The sequence below is a fragment of the Daucus carota genome, chromosome 2 (assembly GCF_001625215.2).
Source record: "Daucus carota subsp. sativus chromosome 2, DH1 v3.0, whole genome shotgun sequence".
NCBI classification, from domain to species: Eukaryota; Viridiplantae; Streptophyta; class Magnoliopsida; order Apiales; family Apiaceae; genus Daucus; species Daucus carota.
In genome coordinates this window covers 47,835,734-47,857,410 of record NC_030382.2, presented here as the reverse complement: position 1 = coordinate 47,857,410, position 21,677 = coordinate 47,835,734, and the positions used below count along the sequence as shown (strand labels likewise).

At 31.2% G+C, this 21,677-nt stretch overlaps 2 protein-coding genes across 3 annotated transcripts; both read right to left on the bottom strand.

Moving 5' to 3' along the window:
- Positions 1-5,496: 5,496 nt before the first annotated feature.
- Positions 5,497-7,903, bottom strand: LOC108207020 (pentatricopeptide repeat-containing protein At2g03880, mitochondrial). The gene has a single exon (XM_017377486.2). It carries the CDS (start codon positions 7,867-7,869, stop codon positions 5,965-5,967), a length of 1,905 nt encoding a protein of 634 aa, XP_017232975.1. The 5' UTR covers positions 7,870-7,903; the 3' UTR covers positions 5,497-5,964.
- Positions 7,904-8,800: 897 nt separating this feature from the next.
- Positions 8,801-20,589, bottom strand: LOC108210134 (isoprenylcysteine alpha-carbonyl methylesterase ICME). Of its 2 annotated transcripts, none has more exons than XM_017381405.2 (11): positions 20,019-20,589; positions 18,579-18,655; positions 18,351-18,420; positions 18,147-18,227; positions 17,711-17,785; positions 16,729-16,830; positions 16,496-16,633; positions 16,073-16,138; positions 15,820-15,963; positions 14,261-14,351; positions 8,801-9,063 (listed from the first exon to the last, which is right to left on the bottom strand). In XM_017381405.2, the coding sequence occupies exons 1-11, from the start codon at positions 20,423-20,425 to the stop codon at positions 8,902-8,904; spliced, it is 1,413 nt and encodes a 470-aa protein (XP_017236894.1). In that variant the 5' UTR covers positions 20,426-20,589; the 3' UTR covers positions 8,801-8,901. The 2 variants fall into 2 exon arrangements, with proteins under 2 accessions (XP_017236894.1, XP_017236895.1); XM_017381406.2 differs by having other exon boundaries at positions 18,579-18,650; positions 20,019-20,464.
- Between the last annotated feature and the right edge of the window lie 1,088 nt (positions 20,590-21,677).

Below are 21,677 nucleotides of genomic sequence, written 5' to 3'. Positions count from 1 at the left end.
TGAAGACAGGCATGTTAATTTTTTCTATGTTTGTTCGACTCGATCATTCTTGTAGATGCCGTATGGCCATTATTTATTGAATTATCTCCTTTTTTTTTCAAAAAAAAAAATATTTGGAGAAATTGATAGTATATATTTTTGTCGACCTGTTTACTTGGGTTTGAGAAGAGAAAGTTGGAAATTGATTTTTCAAAAAAGTTTCTCCTTCTTTTCTATTAACTTTTGTTATCTTTATTATAACGCTCTAATTTTTTAAATTATTAAATATATTATTAAAGTTGTCTAAATACTTAAATAATCTATAAATCACATTATCCAAATATTTTAGCATCTTAAAAATTTTAACTTACTGATCATTTATAATTTATATATTTATTTTAAACAATGAATAATTTATTTTTATAAAGCCGGTATCTATACTATACTATTAAAGCCGAAACATTAAAAGTTTGGTCGGTCGGTACGCGGGCTTTTATACGGACTTTTATAATTAGCGGACTTCAAACAAAATTAGTGGGCTTCAAACAAAATATAAACAAATCAAAACATAAAACAAATCTACGATCAAAACATAAAACAAATATAAAACATATTTGGCTATACCAAAACCAAAGTCAAACCTTAAAAAATACTACACTATTAAAGTCGAAACATTAAAAATTTGATTGGTCGGTACGCGGGCTTTTATACGGACTTTTATAATTAGCGGGCTTCAAACAAAATATAAACAAATCAAAACATAAAACAAATATAAGATCAAAACATAAAACAAATATAAGACCTATTTGACTATATCAAAAACTAAAGTCAAACCTTAAAAAATACATAGGCATCTATACTATCTATACTATCTATACTATACTATTAAAGCCGAAACATTGAAAGTTTGGTCAGTCGGTAATTAGGTCAAAATACGGGCCTATCTATATACCAATTATTCTTTTTAACTAAAATATGTTATCTTTTTTTTTTATATATTTTCTAACTAAAAAAACTCCATTATCTAAAATATCATCGAAAAATATAGTAATTACCTTTTTAACTAAAACACATCATCTTTTTTATATATTCTAACAAAAAAACAGATCTTCTACAATTAACACGGGCTACATATATCATGATTTTGTTCTCACAATAATATTAGTTTACTATATTATTAAAACCGGAACATTAAAAGTTTGGTCGGTCAGTACTTGGGCCAAATTATGGGCCTACTTATATAATCAATTATCTTTTTAACTAAAAAATCTATTATCTTTTTTTATATGTTCTAACTAAAAAAACTCAATTTTATAAAAATAATATTGGACAACATAGCAACTACTCTTTTTAACTAAAACACATTATCTTTTTCAGAATCCTAACTAAAAAATCGATTTTCTAAAAATAACACATGCAACATTCATATAAAAAAGATATTATATATCTATATTATACTATTAAAGCCGAAAGCCGAAACATTGAAAGTTTGGTCAATCGGTACCCGGGCCAAAATACGGGCTTATCTATGTACCAATTATTCTTTTTAATTAAAATATGTTATCATTTTTTATATTTTCTAACTAAAAAAACTCCATCATTTAAAATAATATCGAGAACCATAGTAATTACCTTTTTAACTAAAACACATTATCTTTTTTAAATTTTCTAACTAAAAAACGGATCTTCTACAATTAACAAGAGCTACATATATAAAAATATATTATTCTATATAATTTAATAAATAACCTGTGATATTTTTCAAACCAAAATACATTAACATTATTTTTAAATACACTAATGGACTCACTTTAAAAGTAATATTATAAATCTATAATATACTATTATACTGTTAAATTCGAAACTTGAAAAGTTCAGTTAGTCGGTAGGTCAGTCGAGTTCGGTGAGCCGGTTGGTATTCGACCCACGAACCTCCTTAATTTATAACATGTTATAATATATTTTTTTATTATCTATTAAACCAAAACATTTAGGTTAGTATGATGGGTCGGTATTTGGTTTTACGCGTCTTTTCAACTTAATATTTAACATACTATATTATTAATTATCAATAACGAAATATTAAAAGATTGATTGATTGATTTATATCTAATTTTATAAATCTCCTTAAACTATAACATGAAAAAAAAACGTATTTTAACATTCTGAGTAAAATATATATGTTCGACCTAATTTTTTATTAGCCATTTGACGAAATTAACTATTAAGAATTTATCATCTGTTAAATAAAATTTTTTATTTAATCATATTATTCTATCATAATTTTATTCCCACAATAATATTATTTTGAATTAAAATATATACGATAAAATAACAAATATTATAACCGCCCGTGCATTGCACGGGTTATAAGCTAGTAAGTTTAAAAGGATGATATAAATAATATCAGTCTACTTATCTTTCTTAGAAGATTTATACAGTTGAATGACTCCTGGTGAGAGCAAGTCGAAAAAGATCATATAAACTATATCAGTCGAAAAAAATACAAACAATACATTTTCCTTTGAACGAGTTTCAGAATATAAATAGCGCTCTATTAATTTTTTTTTTTCATTTTTGTCATAAAATAGCACTCTATTTAATGACTATACCTTCTTCTTGTATATCTTCTTGCCTCTTTTTACATCTTTCTTCGAGAAGGATTTATGAATTTTACAAAAAGAAGTATTTAATGACTCCTGGTGAGAGCAAGTCGAAAAAGATCATATAAACTATATCAGTCGAAAAAAATACAAACAATACATTTTCCTTTGAACGAGTTTCAGAATATAAATAGCGCTCTATTAATTATTTTTTTTCATTTTTGTCATAAAATAGCACTCTATTTAATGACTATACCTTCTTCTTGTATATCTTCTTGCCTCTTTTTACATCTTTCTTCGAGAAGGATTTATGAATTTTACAAAAAATTTAGTTGAAATATTTTCCTCATCAACTCTAATAATTACAGTGAGTTGTGTGTATATATAAAAGTCAAATGTTCAAAATTGTGTTTCAAGAATTACTTTTGAAAATATATTAAAATTTGTTTCGAAAAGAGAAAAGAACACTAATTTTGTAACTATTTTTTTTCTAAAAAATTAGGAGACAGCTGGGAATATTAAACTACTCCCTCCGTTTCAAAATACATGTCCACTTTAGAAAAAAAAAATTGTTTCAAAATACTTGTCCACTTCAACTTTCAATGTAAATTTATATTTTCAAAATCAATTATCCTTCACATATTTTAAATTTATATTTCCAAGATCAACCATATACCACAGGTTCAATTAATAACTTAATACACCTTTTTTTTTTCTTCTCAAAATCCACTTTTCTTAAACTATGTGATTTTTTGAAAGTGGACATGTAATAGTGGAGGGAGTATTAAACTAAAGGGATGATTCTGACATCCGTCCCACCAGGTTCTTTACGTTACTTTTTGACACGTATTTTAAGGTTTCTATAAAGTATACTCATATTATATATATTTTTAAAAAATTCCTGGAAAAAGTTTGAAGTTTAAACTTTTATTAAAAAAGGAAAAAATCAAAAATATATTATAGAACTATATTTTACGAGAGTGTCAAAATGCGTGTAACACTGTAACAGTAAGCTTCCTGCAGAGACGGAGAGAGTAATACGTAACGTTTCGATCAGAGGCGGAGGGACATGGGGGCCTCTGGGTGCCCATGCCCCCGTAGGTTTCAGAAAAGTGTATATGTTTTTATATGAGATCCACATATTTGACAATATTAATCTACAAAATATTACTCCTTGTGATCCTGGAATGTTAAAAATTGCCCCTAGCATGTTAAAAATTAAAAAGTGCCCCCTTGAGCATTGTGTTCTGCCTCCGCCACTGATTTCGATGTTTTTTTGCTGTGTAGTCAAGTTGTCTGGACTTTTGTAATTTTACCCGTATAACTGTATAAATCAGTTGGCACACGTTTACAATTCTTTTCTTGTGACTTTTCATAGGATGATATATCTGACCACATCCGCAGAACAATAATATTAAGCCGCTAGTATTCCAATTGAGAAAAAGATGCAAATTATTATTGATCAGGTGGAATCACTAATTATCAGTGACTGCGATCGATATATGCTAATATGCAGTAGTAAAGCTAGGGCTTCTGGGCGCTTCTGGAAGATTCTATAACATTTTTTTACATAAATAAAAAGCAAAGACTGTTCGTTAAAAATGACTGCCTATATCAGATCTGTTAGAAAATTTGCTGAATTTTAAAAACCTTTCGCTTAGTATCATTGGTTAACTATATTTTACAAATGATATATTATTATTATTATTTCAAATTGTTATAATATGATAATAGATTAAATAGAACCTTACTTCTAAAACCAACATGAGTGGGTTGATCATATTTTTAGATAAGAATAATTGTGATCAACACAATTTTACATTATCTATAATTTTTATTTATGACATAATTTATTGGATTTTGAAGGGTTGGAGATGCTCTAATTACGGATAACAAAATTATATAATGAGTTTAAATGATAACTGCAACGTTAATAACATTGCAAGTGCAGTTAAAGTAGTAAGTTTAGCTTGAAGTCTTGAACTATTACTCAAAAAAGTTTAGCTTGAACTAAATATTAATTATGAATAAAATGCAGTACTATTACAAAAATTTCAAGTAAGATTAGGTCTAAAGTTACCATGTTTTCACCCGTGCTCCTTTGACATATTTCTAGATATTACTGCTAATAGATAGATGATGATGAAATTAGGATCGTCGGGTCTGATACATTATGGACTGATTTTAACTTCAACATTAAGGTGCCTGGTGAAACCACACCAAAGTCGGGTTATGCAATGACCCACGACGTTGACAACTACAACTACAAGGGGAAATGAAAAATGTATCAAACTTTTCAGCAAAAAAAAGAAGAGAAGAAAAATGCGTCAAACTTCGCTGAATATTGTAGACTAGTATTTGATACATTGGGAAGAGCGATATGTATGTAGAGTCGTACAAACTTTTTTATTAAAAAGTTTTTAAATCAAATCGAAATATAGCACATATGGTATAGAAATTGATCGTTTGGAGATGAATAAAATACAATGAAGTCGGATTTCAAAAAAAGTTCACCAATTGACGGAAAAATTCAAACTAAAAACAGAGGGAACTCTCTGAATCATATGTGGGAGGGTGTATATCAATTGTTGTGAGGTTGCCCCTTCGGGGCCATTGAATTAGATTCATCCAATGACTTGATAAATATTTTTTTTTGGCATGTTAAGGGTTTTGTAAAGTTGGAAATGCTTGGAATAAAAGAGAATTTTGTATTTTGTTTTCAAAAAGATGAAGAGTAATACCGATATTTAATTCTGAATATTAATAACTGCAATTTTATATTTAAAAATATTCTCCTATTTATAAGTAGAAGAGAAGTTTGTACTTTATTTGAAAAAGATGAGAAATAATACAAATATTTAGTTCTTGATATTTATACAGCAGCATCAGTCTTCTTCCATACTGCACATGTATATTTAAAAAACACAGCAAAATCATTTTTGGATTATCCACCAGTTTAGCAGTAGAGAAAGAAATGTGCAATCCTAGATATCCATTTATCTTGCAAAAGTTGGGTGAAACCTCGATAACCTGTAAAATTAAACTTATGTCTAGGTTTTGCCTCCAGCCTTGACATATCACTTGTTGATAATGTTACTTTTGTGCTTCTGGTAGCTTGGTTAAATAACTTCACCAAGCAGCCCAGACTAATCCACAGCAGGGTTTAAGCACCCATAGTGAGTATCTGTATGGTTAGTTAAAATCCGGTAATTCTTATCCAAGGCTACCATAAATCCTCAGTTCCTCACATAAGTAAAATTCATCACTGAAATGATGGTGATGAATGGGGTCCCTAATAATGATGTAAGTATGTAATAATCCTCAATGATACCCGTGCTAGTATCTGTATGGTTAGTTAAAATCCAGTGATCCTCATACGATGCTACCAGAAATCCTCACATGAACAAATTCCATCTCGGAAATGATGGTAACGAATTGGGTCCCTGATAACAATGTAACAATCCTCAATCTTGGACAAAAGTTTTGTAAAAACATGGCAATCCCCACATATCCTGAGATTTTTTCTAATCCTGATAGCCTTCCCCTTTACTGAGTACATCATGCCAAACATGATTGCCAGCTTTTCACTGTGATAAAGGAGAGAGTCTTCCATTTGTTCCCCTTCAAGATCATGTAAAACAAAATTTGTATCTGGAACATAACCCACTTGCTTTAATCTAAGGATTAGCTTATTTAATTCTCTAATCACTTCATCTAGTTGTGGATTTGAATTGTCTCCTAAAACGAAAGCATGTACTTTTTTATTCACTTCAATCCAGCTACATCCCGGTTCCTTCATGACTCCTTTGTCTCTCATTATCTTCCTCACTTTTGCAACATCTTCCCACATCTGAGACTTTGCATAAAGATTGGATAAAAGTATGTAGGTTCCTGCATCATCAGGATCCAAGGCCAGAATTTGTTTGGCAGCATAAACTGCATGATCAATGTTTTGGTGAACCCTGCATGAGCCAAGCAACGCTCTCCATGTAACCGCATCAGGTTCTGATTTCATGTCATGGATCATCTTAATGGCCTCATCAAGCTTTCCAGCTCTTCCAAGAAGATCAATGACACAACCATAATGCTCTCTTCCAGGTTCAATACCAAAAAGTTTTTGCATTGAATTAAAGTAGTACAACCCTTTGTCTACAAGTCCAGCATGGCTACAAGCAAATAGAACACCAAGAATTGTGACATAGTTTGGTCGAATACCCGCCTTTTTCATTGCTTCAAACATTTCCAGAGCCTTCTGACTAAACCCATTTTGTGCTAAACCCATGATCATGGTACTCCACGAGATAACATCCTTATTTAACATCCGACTAAAAGCACGTTGTGCATCTTCCAAATTGCCGCATTTGCAATACATATCCATAAGTGCATTATTAAGAGTTAAATCTTGATTAAACTTTAGTACATGAACATGGATTTGTTGTCCAAGTTCCAATAACGCCAATCCTGTGCAGGCTCTCAGAGTACTAGTTAGAGTTGCTTGATCAGCTGAAAAACCACATCTTTTCATTTTCTTAAAAAGACTCAAAGCTTCATCTCCCTCATTATTCTGAGCAAACGCACCAATGATAGAGTTCCAAACAACGAGATCTCCCGTAGGCATTTCAGAAAAAACCCGCTCAGCATTCACCAGATCACCCCATTTCGAATATATATCAACCAAAGCACTTCTCACAAACACATCAGACTCCAACCCATACTTAACTATACCACAATGAATTTGTCTAAGTTCTGACAACTTACAACATGCCCTCAAAACACTAGAAAAAGTATAACTATTAGGCCTAACCCCATCCCTAAGCATTAAAATCAAAAACCCAATAGCCTTGTCATAATCCCTAACATTAGTAAAAGCCGCAATCATTGTCGTCCACGATACCACATTTCTTTCAGGCATTTGATCAAACAGTTTTTGTGCATCATCCAGAAGATTAAACTTGACATACATACTGACAAAAACATTGATAAGAAATGTCATGGGTCTGTACCCATTTGAGAAAACATGATTGTGGACAATTTTAGCTTCACGAATAGCGCCTCGGGAGATGCAACATTTGATGAGCTCGGAGTAGGTGACAGAATCTGCATATATATTGTGTGTGTGCATAATTGATAAGATATTCATGGCTCTGGGAAGGTCTCTTTGGTGACAGTAGGCGGTGAATTCATTAAGCAAAGATGAAGAAGATTGCATTGAATAAACATGTTTTTTAATTAGTTGATATGGCGGGAAAAACATGAGCTTCTTACAGGCCTTGGAAATGGATTCCATTTCTCTTAAAAGCAATAACGTTTTATTCACCGCAACTTGCTTCACATGTACTGCCGACTGCTCTGACTTCTGCTATATATATTTTGATTATTTATTAAAATTTGATTATATATTCAATTTAATTTTTAAATAATATATAAGATAGACGTTTATGTTATGTTTGGTTTAGATGAATAAATTTGAAAAATGAAATAAAATTTAAATTATATGATGAATAATTATTTATAAATTTTATTGATTTTTTAATTTCATTTCTTATTCTCTGTAAGAGAGATGAAACTCGAAATTTGAAAAGACATGTTCTATCTCATCTTGTACTCGTTACTTATAAATTTTCATCTAAAATTTCTCTATTATTTTAATTATTTTCATTTATTTTTCATGAATATAATTATAGGAAATTATGAGTTGGGGGCTCTTGAAAGTGTAGATTGAGATTTATATTGTACATATTTTTAGTATGATTCGATAAATCAAATTATTATTATTATTTTTTGGATCACAAGTATTTATCCAAAAGCTGCTCTGATTATGAATTGAACGGTACTTTTCTCTTCAGTTTCACAAGAATAGTTTAATAGTTCATACATTTTTATTTGTCTAGAAATAATTGAGAGAGGCTGTTTATGAAATATACAGTAATAATCTTTTAAGGAGTATATTTTATTGTAGCAAAACATAAAAAACCGAGTTTAACGTACGAAGCAGGCACATAACTTAACTGCTTCAAATAAAGTTAATAAACCATGTAGAACATACTATACTATTTAACGCCAACAAATAATTCAAATTTAAGTAGGCACAAAGATTAAAATTACACTGGATTCCAAAAAATGGCAGTAATCAAGGTATCTTCTTCTTTTTACTAAATAAAATTAAATATAATAATCAAGGTGTCTTCTATGCTTGCAAACACTATGGACAAGAAACAGAACAGCTAAAAAGAATGATTCATTATAATCGGATTTGTTTTCAGACATGTGTATTCTTTTTGATGTGATACTTACAAAGTGTAGAAAAAAAATAGTGAGTTTAAAAAGGGCTGACTCTGCGAGCTAACTTTAACATAAATTCAGGCACAAGACGTCTACGTGGAGGTGCAGCTGCATGTTTGGCTAAGGCTTCTGCATCTCCAGCATGAATCCTACGCACCAAATCATCAAACATCTCATCGGCACCGCCTCTCATTGGATCCTGCAGCATAATTGTGTTAGTACCATCCACGTTGGAACATCATCTAACATTTACATATTAAGAAATATCCCCAAGAACGCAACGTAAAAATATAATGATTCATCAAGAAAAGACCAAAAGAAAAGGAACACTCTAACTGAAACATCCCGAATTTTCGGAATATTAAAAACTAATTTCACAACATAAATAATACAATTACTTAAATCAAAATCCTCAAATAATATATAAGTCAAAGCAGCGGTCAAACCCAATAATCAAAAGTCATAAACTTAGAGACGCAGCTCCAAAAATCCAAAACCAATATCTGATAAACTCATCAAATTATTCTAAATAAACACTAAATCTTTATTCACTAATGCAAATAATCACGAAGCATAAAATTCAAAAGTCCTCGATCTAATTCTCAAAATTATTCCAAATGATAGAACCTGAAATATAGAAAATCGGATGAGCTACACAGCCCAGCAAGTAACAAGTTGACTAACAATTAATCTCGAAATCAGTGGGTGTTTTTATAAAACATTGTTCCTCAAAACAATAATAATTTTTGAAACACTTGCAAAAGCAAATCCAACCCACAGTTTATATTTTAAAAGCAAACAAAATTTAAAACAGAATAGAAATAAAAATCTTATAAATACCACAGTCTTGCTCTACGGCCACACTTACCCAGTGACCGAGATCTTATTCTTATTCTTTTGCCACACTTACCCAGTGACCGGGATCTAAAGTTCAATAATCACGCGCCCTTAGCAGGTATCTAAAGTTGCACACTTGTGCGCCTACTAAGGGTATCTAAGGCTAGTTCCGGAACTATAGCGTAAATTACGAACGGGTTCAAAACGTAGAGACTGGGTCTTCAAAGATTCTCATATCTTATATCCTATAAACTTCGAAACAAAATTCTTATTCTTACATCTTATACAAAAATCAGAAATTTGCGAAATCAAAATAGCCTTTCGAAAATAAAAGTAAGTCAAAAGGTACTTACCTCAAAGTCGACACTTAAAATCCGAAATTAATAACACGAACAAAGCCCGTCCACGTAAATTGTTGTACGACTTATTCGGATTCTAAAGGGGTTCTTATATAGCACATAAAACCTAATCGTAAATAGGAAGTTCCAAACTTGGGTCACAATTTTCTACACCTCATAAACCAATTTCTAAATATAAGGTTTTCTCAAGAAGATTACGATTTTCGATAATATTTCTACGCTTCTTTCCATTAATAAAGAATTCTCTCTATTTTATTATTCAAATAACTAACACAAAATAAATTCTAGAAGCTTCCAATTAATGCTAATATCTAATTACATAAATACAAACAATTTAAATCTAAAATCTAACTCATAATAACAATACTAATTAAATAGAAATATTTAAATAAATAAATAAAATCACAGGATTTTACATTCTACCCCCCTTAAAAAGAATTTGGTCCCCAGATTCTCCAAAGCCTATCTCAAAATTATGACACATAACTAAAAACTCATTAAACATAGACAAGTCAAACTTAAACCTCGGTCCACGGATCGCACCCTAGGGAATGAGCTAGTCCCATACCTAACACACTCCGAAGGACAACCTCGCTCTGATACCAACTGAAACATCCCGAATTTTCGGAATATTAAAAACTAATTTCACAACATAAGTAATACAATTACTTAAATCAAAATCCTCAAATAATATATAAGTCAAAGCAGCGGTCAAACCCAATAATCAAAAGTCATAAACTTAGAGACGCAGCTCCAAAAATCCAAAACCAATATCTGATAAACTCATCAAATTATTCTAAATAAACACTAAATCTTTATTCACTAATGCAAATAATCACGAAGCATAAAATTCAAAAGTCCTCGATCTAATTCTCAAAATTATTCCAAATGATAGAACCTGAAATATAGAAAATCGGATGAGCTACACAGCCCAGCAAGTAACAAGTTGACTAACAATTAATCTCGAAATCAGTGGGTGTTTTTATAAAATATTGTTCCTCAAAACAATAATAATTTTTGAAACACTTGCAAAAGCAAATCCAACCCACAGTTTATATTTTAAAAGCAAACAAAATTTAAAACAGAATAGAAATAAAAATCTTATAAATACCACAGTCTTGCTCTACGGCCACACTTACCCAGTGACCGGGATCTTATTCTTATTCTTTTGCCACACTTACCCAGTGACCGGGATCTAAAGTTCAATAATCACGCGCCCTTAGCAGGTATCTAAAGTTGCACACTTGTGCGCCTACTAAGGGTATCTAAGGCTAGTTCCGGAACTATAGCGTAAATTACGAACGGGTTCAAAACGTAGAGACTGGGTCTTCAAAGATTCTCATATCTTATATCTTATAAACTTCGAAACAAAATTCTTATTCTTACATCTTATACAAAAATCAGAAATTTGCGAAATCAAAATAGCCTTTCGAAAATAAAAGTAAGTCAAAAGGTACTTACCTCAAAGTCGACACTTAAAATCCGAAATTAATAACACGAACAAAGCCCGTCCACGTAAATTGCTGTACGACTTATTCGGATTCTAAAGGGGTTCTTATATAGCACATAAAACCTAATCGTAAATAGGAAGTTCCAAACTTGGGTCACAATTTTCTACACCTCATAAACCAATTTCTAAATATAAGGTTTTCTCAAGAAGATTACGATTTTCGATAATATTTCTACGCTTCTTTCCATTAATAAAGAATTCTCTCTATTTTATTATTCAAATAACTAACACAAAATAAATTCTAGAAGCTTCCAATTAATGCTAATATCTAATTACATAAATACAAACAATTTAAATCTAAAATCTAACTCATAATAACAATACTAATTAAATAGAAATATTTAAATAAATAAATAAAATCACAGGATTTTACATTCTACCCCCCTTAAAAAGAATTTGGTCCCCAGATTCTCCAAAGCCTATCTCAAAATTATGACACATAACTAAAAACTCATTAAACATAGACAAGTCAAACTTAAACCTCGGTCCACGGATCGCACCCTAGGGAATGAGCTAGTCCCATACCTAACACACTCCGAAGGACAACCTCGCTCTGATACCAACTGAAACATCCCGAATTTTCGGAATATTAAAAACTAATTTCACAACATAAGTAATACAATTACTTAAATCAAAATCCTCAAATAATATATAAGTCAAAGCAGCGGTCAAACCCAATAATCAAAAGTCATAAACTTAGAGACGCAGCTCCAAAAATCCAAAACCAATATCTGATAAACTCATCAAATTATTCTAAATAAACACTAAATCTTTATTCACTAATGCAAATAATCACGAAGCATAAAATTCAAAAGTCCTCGATCTAATTCTCAAAATTATTCCAAATGATAGAACCTGAAATATAGAAAATCGGATGAGCTACACAGCCCAGCAAGTAACAAGTTGACTAACAATTAATCTCGAAATCAGTGGGTGTTTTTATAAAATATTGTTCCTCAAAACAATAATAATTTTTGAAACACTTGCAAAAGCAAATCCAACCCACAGTTTATATTTTAAAAGCAAACAAAATTTAAAACAGAATAGAAATAAAAATCTTATAAATACCACAGTCTTGCTCTACGGCCACACTTACCCAGTGACCGGGATCTTATTCTTATTCTTTTGCCACACTTACCCAGTGACCGGGATCTAAAGTTCAATAATCACGCGCCCTTAGCAGGTATCTAAAGTTGCACACTTGTGCGCCTACTAAGGGTATCTAAGGCTAGTTCCGGAACTATAGCGTAAATTACGAACGGGTTCAAAACGTAGAGACTGGGTCTTCAAAGATTCTCATATCTTATATCTTATAAACTTCGAAACAAAATTCTTATTCTTACATCTTATACAAAAATCAGAAATTTGCGAAATCAAAATAGCCTTTCGAAAATAAAAGTAAGTCAAAAGGTACTTACCTCAAAGTCGACACTTAAAATCCGAAATTAATAACACGAACAAAGCCCGTCCACGTAAATTGCTGTACGACTTATTCGGATTCTAAAGGGGTTCTTATATAGCACATAAAACCTAATCGTAAATAGGAAGTTCCAAACTTGGGTCACAATTTTCTACACCTCATAAACCAATTTCTAAATATAAGGTTTTCTCAAGAAGATTACGATTTTCGATAATATTTCTACGCTTCTTTCCATTAATAAAGAATTCTCTCTATTTTATTATTCAAATAACCAACACAAAATAAATTCTAGAAGCTTCCAATTAATGCTAATATCTAATTATATAAATACAAACAATTTAAATCTAAAATCTAACTCATAATAACAATACTAATTAAATAGAAATATTTAAATAAATAAATAAAATCACAGGATTTTACACTAACCAATAATCAATACTGATGTTGCTTAGTTTCTGACTTCCACAACTCATAATGCTTATATACTTTAGGAATATTCTTTATGGTACCACTATACAATTGCTAGTGGTACGTGTTAACCCTGTACATTTGATTTTCCACCTCTCATGTTATGTAAAACGTAATAGAATTGATTTAATACCATAAAGCAAATTATATTTTTGAAGTCTTTTTGAAAAATACTCGAAATAGAGCTTTGGATCATGTAAACTGAGTTAAAATGAGTGAGATATTTTCAAACTTCATGTTCAAACTATGATCAATTATATCTCACTAATTTTGTCTCCGATTTACATGATTTATAAGTTTATTTCATGTTTTTTTACAAAGATTTCAAATATGCGATTTGTTTTACGGTCTTTTAACTTAACATAAGGGCATTACATGTGAAAAACCAAATATATAGGGTTACCACTAAAGGCAACAAATGTGATGGTACCATTGATAGAAGTCATTAATAAACTGGTACCACATACGATATCCCTCTATTTACGAATAACTTTCAAACTGTATTGATTATGTAAAAAAGTTGTTACTCACAAATAATATCCAAGAGAATGCATGAACTGAAAGACCAACTTGCTATTATGTGTGTGTGTGTGTGTGTGTGTAGAAGTGTGTGTGTGTGTAGCATTTAATGTTGTAAACTTAATGGTCATCTGATTAGCATTAAGTAGCACGAGGCGCACATGGAAATCAAACTACTCTACGTGGATATAAAGTTTGGTTTAAGCACAGTGAGATTTTAGTAATCTAAACTTAATTTATACGAAGTACACTACATGGAATGAACAAAGACAGCAACAGTCACCTGCAGAAACAAATCTGTATGAGTTTTTCCTTCATACAAAATTGACTCGGCCTTTACTCCAGCTCTTTGTAGTGTGTCTGCAAAAGTTGTACTGCAGAGAGCGGACCCATAATTAATTGATTCTAAGAAAGCTAAAGCAAGTTATAATCAAAAAGGATATTCTCTACGGTACCACTATACAATTGGATTTAGTCAATGGTACAATCACATTTTGTGCTTCTATCTGTGGTAACGTTGTACATTTCCACATATAATACTCTCATTTTATGTAAAGAGTAATACAACATAATAGAATCATGAATCAATTGAATCTATAAAACAAATATAAATACAATTATATAAGAAATGTAATATTATATATATATATGGTCTTTAACATCTAAATTTAAAGCCATATTATATTATTACATAATTCTAATTATATCATTATATATAATAAGCGTAATAAGGATAATTTGATTGTTTGGTATACTACCGCAAAACAAATATGAACCGTTAGATTATTGTTATTTGATAGACGGTTGAGATTACATATTAATAAAAGATATTTATTTATAATATTCAAATATAGAATAAAAATTTATATATGGATGCTTCAATTACAAACAGAATTAGGTTTTGTAAATAAAATATGTTCATTAATAAAATACATTCTTTATTCTTCTTATTTATTGTAAATTAAAGTACGAATATTCTTTGTGAAACTAGACCACCCCCCCCCCCCACACCCCACCCCACACACACACACACACACATATATATATATATATTCCTTACTACAGTCACATGAATTTAAAAATAGAATTAATGTTTTAAAAATCCGTTTTGCAGTATTAACTATTTATAATTTAAATATATGCCTAATGATTCAACTTAAAAAGATTACTTTTATTCTTGTGAAGTTATTTATTACTTTGTTATGTTATTTAAATGCTCCATGCAAATTATTGATTTGTTTGTAAGAAATTTAGAAAAGCATTTTAATGGTGAAGCGCGGGTTAGTTAACTAGTTATTGATAAATTTAGTAAAAGCATATATTTGAATTTTAAAATAATATAGTATTCCCAACATCCAAAATAATAGTTTCGTTTGATTTTTTAGTAATCAAATTGACTCAACTTTGAACTTTGACTGAGAATATAAAATGATTCTTTCAAAATTATAAAAAACTGAAAAATAATTTTTGAAGTGGATTAGATAGACTTTCTAATGATATAGTTTCTAATATATTCTTAATTAAAATATGTGTAATTATTGGTCAAAGTTTTGTCAGTGACTAACACAATTCAAAATTGGACGCTATTATTCTGAGATGGATGGAGTATATATTCAAATTAAAAAAAAAAAGCGATAACCAACCCTGGTAGTTTGGTACTAGTAGTATTGTGTTCCACCAGAAAGGGGCTTCGGTTTATAAAGAGTATAGATGGCAGCAACAGAAAATATATGCAGTAAACAACTAAAGATAAGTCTAATAATTTGCCTACAACAGATATAATTATACTGTAGCTCGAGATAACAAGTGCAGAAAGATAATTATCTCAATAAAGAAAACTACCTGGCATCGCATGGTATGGAATAATCTGCAGTACCGTGAAAAAGGACAATAGGAGGTAGGAGGGAAGCAGCACTTGTAATATTCGAATCTTGTAGCATAACTTCAGGGGAAAACCGGCGCAATGATAATTCACCTTCCATTATGCTGTATATATGTTTGAATGCGTATATGAGTTTATATAGAGGAAATAAAGCACGCAAGATCACACATGCATAAATAGATATAGAGTATTCCCAATCTCCCTGATACGTACCTTAAAAATAATGAGCGGTACAAACCCTTACTATGAAAGTAATCCACCAGGTTTAACAAATTGTACCTGTTCACATGTTAAACAATACAGATGTAAAGCTGACTAGTTTTCAGTGTACATGAATATAACAAATGAAACATAAACTTTTCAACAAGAGGTGACATATCAAATTCATTTTTAATATCCATGACAGGGGGAAATCGATAATTTTAGATAGGACATAATAACACTAGGCTAAAAAATGAGCATGCCTGAAAACTGTTCCTCCAAAAAGAGCAATATGTTGTATAATCTATTAAGGATCACAATTTTCATGATATAGCAGGTTCAGAACAATATGCTTTTTCTCATTCCCTTTACATGTTTTACAGTATACACTAGGAAAGATGACTACAAGTTAAAATATGTTGTCCATAGATTTACCCTCCAGACAAACCAAAATAAGATCTTATTTGGGAGACACTCCAAGTAGTTCGCTCTCCACTAGACTCTTTGATTGCCTGGTCTAAGAGAGCACAAGCAGCAATGTGTGCTCCAGCTGACTGTCCCATCAAAAATATTCTGGAACAGGAAGGAAAATTTAAACAATTTCTCAAGCAACGAGCTATCTGGATATAAGATTATCAAAGAACTAACAGAAAGAAAGATATAACTACCGGTTAGGATCACCACCATATTCAGCAATATTATTGCATACAAAAGAAATTCCTTGAGAAGCATCTTTGACCATATCACTCATTGTACCCTGAGGAAAATTTCTGCATATAGACATTATCTCAGATTAGGTGACAGAAGTCAGCTAAAAATGCATTCATACTTGTATAATTTTAAACTAAGCTTCAATAGACCTAAAAAACTAAAAATCTAATGTTGAAGAATCCAGAACATTTTACATTTCTTTAACAGGCTAACCTGGCTGGTCTTTCAATCGAATTATGTTCATTTATTAGCTATTACACAAGAAGGATCTCCTATCTTTAAAATATGGCCACTAGGGTAACCCCTTTGTACTTGCAGTGTTAAAACTTAAAACTTTGCAGTAGGTGACATAGGCAACAGATAGATAACCTATACATGTGTAGAATTGTGTAGAATTTGCATAAACTCAATAAACACACAAATTTTATTTATAATTTAACAATGAAATAATTAAAAGAAGACAAATCATGTGACTCAAATATTTCCCTACCATGTTTTATTCTGTATATATCCCGCTTAATCTACTTGCTTCAGTCAACAAAGTAAACATAAGAAGCCCATCAAACTTGATTCTAAAAGAAGTATGTAATACATTTTATTGCCAAAAAAAATCGAATTTATTTGTCAGGCACTGATGTATCTAGTTTAATCAATTTCAATAAAAGTACGGAGTTTTAGGTGAAGAAAAAAACATATATATGATTCACAAAGTTGGAACAATATTCATCGAGTTCATGTTGGAGAGATCAGTGACTATTACAGTGATTATTGAATATTTTCTTATGTGGATGGTCGAATTTTATATTCATACGTATATGGGTAATAATTAAGGTAACTAGACAATGTATACAACATTATTAAGCACTGTCAGTAAGAACAGAGTATATAGCATAACAACGTCAAAAAGAATATAGGATGTTAAGACAAATTAGAATTCACCTATAGTCTATGCATGCCACTATGACATCTCTTTCTGATAGCTGTTGTCCTAAAAGAGAACCCCAAGCCTTGTAACTACATCAACACAGAGGAAAAAGAAAAAGTAAGCAAGTATATATTTAATACTCCTATAATAACTCAATTGTACAAGAATACACCTCGACTATATAGTAACACTTACATTTTGCCTTTATCTTGGTGCTTCTCAAACAATAATTTCACAATACTATCAAAAGTTCTACACACGTTTTTTAAAACCAAGGTTACAGAAACTTTTACATATTTGATTCAACCAACAACTTTTTATAGCATGAACCTGACTACTTGACTTTTACATTACCTCCTTCTCTAGAGAAACTCATTTTTGACTTGGAAAAAGGGACCATTACCTTTATGGAGCTGAACTATGTCAACAGGATAGATATATGCTACTCACCCAATAATCCATGCACCACCAGTTACAAATGCAACAACTGGCTTAGGTCCATTGGTATCTTTTGGTAGATACAAATCAAGCCTGTAAACTTTTTATCATTAATAAATTAATTTAAAAGGGAAACATGGTATCATTAAGCAAAAAACATTTGTGTGCAACCATGACATTTCAATGTACAGGAAAATAGATGGAAACAAGTGTTACCTATTTCTTGGTTCATCCCCATAAACTACACCTCTGCGAATTTGACGTGAAAAAAAGTAATAGTACCCGACTGCAACAGACAGACATAAATTCTCATGCACCACAAGCAAAACAGCAACACTAGAAATAGTAGTTGCATCAATATTTATGTATTATAAAAATGTGTTGTGTATCAGAGACTGCTAACTGGATATTGATACATGAAATATATTCAATCAAGTTACATACCTTGCACAAAACCGGGAAAAAGTAGAAAAGCATAACATCCAAGAGCAAGAAATTTAAGGACCCATCTGTAGCCTACCCTGAATAAAATAAATGATCAGAGAGAATTCTATTGTCTATGAGACAGCATATCACCACAGCCATTTTCAGTTAACTAGCAAGTATATCATAATCAAAACAAATAGAACAATATGTTAAAATAAATTCAGAAAAACACGAAAAGTAACAGAGGTGTTGTATTGCAACTTAAAGATTCAGGTTAGACTGATATGCATACCAGTGCTACTGTTAAAGAGTCTAACTTTGGAGGAAAAAAGGGGGGATTTAGTTATAATCAACTTGTTATTAATATAAGAGATGATACAGCGAAATACTACAATACCATAATACTAAGTAATATATATGTTGATATCTCTCAAACAAATTCACAAATTCACGATGCTTGAGCACCAAATATCGAGAGTTTGTAAAACAGAGAACTGGAATCATGAATTGAATCGAGCCTTTGTAGATATATCATCAAGAGAAGAAACATCTATATTATCTAATAACCAACTGAAACAACGTCAAAATCCAAACAATTCCGCGATCAACTAGCATGAAAACAAGAATAAATGAAGGCCAAAGCGGAACCAAACCAAACAAAAAACTGCATCCAAATTCACATATTGTATCAAAACTAAACCTAGAAATCCACAAATTGTATCAAAAGCAGAGCTGTAAATTAGTTTATGAACTAAACTAATAGAGAGTAAAGAAAAAACCCAATCCTACAAAGGCGCCAATGCTGCCAGAGGGCCAATCCATTAAAGGGCGCAAGAGGAAAAAACAATCCCACAAACGGACCATTCCCATTGAAGGGCAAGAGAAAAGAGAAGAAACAAGCAATCCCACTAAACATAAATCCTACGAATTAATCCTAATGCATAGGTATAAAATGTCAAATTATGATTGACATCTATAAAGGATAAAGGTAAGTCCAGGACGGGGTACTAGATAATGATAAATCCATTAGAGGCAACAGTTCAAGGTTTAGCAAGGCCATTGAACCTTTAAAATTAACATAAATTTTTATAGATAAAAAGGTTAGGAATCACAAAAGTGCAACCTGCAGAAATAAGCATTATTGTAATATTGATGAACAAAAAAACAGGGGGGCAAGTAAGAAGCATCTTAACAAAGAAACCTATACTGAACATACTGCACGGCAAGTAACTAACTTCTACAAGGGATCACTACACTGATATAAGGTAGCTTTACTCTATTACTAATTATAACCTAACAAACATAAACTAACATATAAACGCCAACTGAAATCGAGTTTAAAACGTCTATCAATCACATTCCCCACATTACATAATATTCCCCTTAACAAATTAAACTTCCACAACCAAAATTACAAAAAAAGCAAAAGCTATAGAAACACGATTATCCAATCCTTACCCAAGATAGCGCAGCAAAGTGAAGCCAAGCCTCGTAATTCGATACGTATCAACAGCAACCTCCGCAACTTCATTACTCAAACCCTGACCGTCACTTCTCCGATCAGACTCCGGAGAATTATCCCCGGAGCCTCTCCGCCGCCACTGATTCAAAAACGTGGAGCCTTTCCTCGTATTAATCGAATTGAAACTGCTAGACCTAGGTAAAAGCGGCTTCACTTCTAGTCTGTGCGAATGATCATCACCGAGAGACGACACGGACAGGCGATTCAGAGGCACGTAGTAATCATCGGAACTGGCGTCGTCGGATCTGAGGAACATAGTGGCGGCCATTGCTGAGGATGGCGCCATTTTCGAAGATGACGATGTTTGAGGTGGTGTTGTGATAGGTAAGATTGGAGACAACATTTCTAGGTTGTTTATATATGTGTGTGTGTCAGTGTGTGTAATTTGATTGAGTGGGGACAGCGGAGATGATAGACAAAACAGCGAAGCAGAGCAAAGAGGCGAAAGCTTTCAAGTTATAACTAAACTGTACATGCGAAGAATCACACGTAATTGGACAGAAGAACAAGGTTGCAACTTGCAAGAGGGAGTTTTGTTGATTTGTTTATGAGTTTTGAGTAGTGGGGCAGTTTGGGGCCATGTGTCATGCTATGATTAGTTTTTCGTTCCGGGGAAGTTAGTTTCGTCATGTTCGCACTCTCCGTCTCAAAATAGTTGTCATATCTCTATTTTTGTTGGTCAAATTAATTAAGTTTTGACTAAAGATTATAAGGCAATCACTCATTTTGACTAACACAAAACTAGATGTGACAACTATTTTGAGACGGAGCAGTAATTCCGTCGACCAACCTGATATCTCATGAAGCTCAACTCTATGTGCCTGAAAGAAAAAAATTAGATAAATTTAAGCTCGTAAGTCATAACTAGTTTTTTCGCGCAAAAAAATTATAAATGAATTTTTGATTTAGAAGTTAGAACTTGAAAAATTAACTTATTTTTAGTTTTAAAATTAGAGCTGTTCTAAAGATAATAATGATTTATTATTACTTTAATAACTTTTATACTCGATAAATTATAAATATCAAAAATATAAATTAAAAATTTATTTTCACTTAAAACTAAATGATCACAAAATCTTTCGACTTAATTAAAAGAATTCGTATGTCTCTGCCTTTATCTCTATTGATATATTAAAAACACTTGTATTCGTAAATTCATGTTCTATAATTAAGCAAAATTTTCAAATTTTCACTACTAAAACTCCTCCGTTTTTTATATAACGCTTTGATTGTTTGCACACAATTCAGTGTATTATGACCGGTCTTTTAAAAATATCATTTTCCAATTATTTTTGAATAAAAGTAAATAAAAAATAGTTTAATTGAAAAAATATATATAAAATAATAATTTTGAGGCCTGCTCAAAATACATTGAAATCTATACTATACTATAATAAAACATGGGCATAATTTGTGATCCTAAATTTTGTTCATGTTTCTCGGTTTGGTCATGTTATTTTAGTCATTCTTATATTATTATCTTGCTAAAAACAAAAAAAAATCACACTAGAAATCTATAGGTACAAGTTTTAAACAATTATAAGACTAAAAATCTATCTCATAATAAATACAAGTTTTAAACCGATCCAAAACAC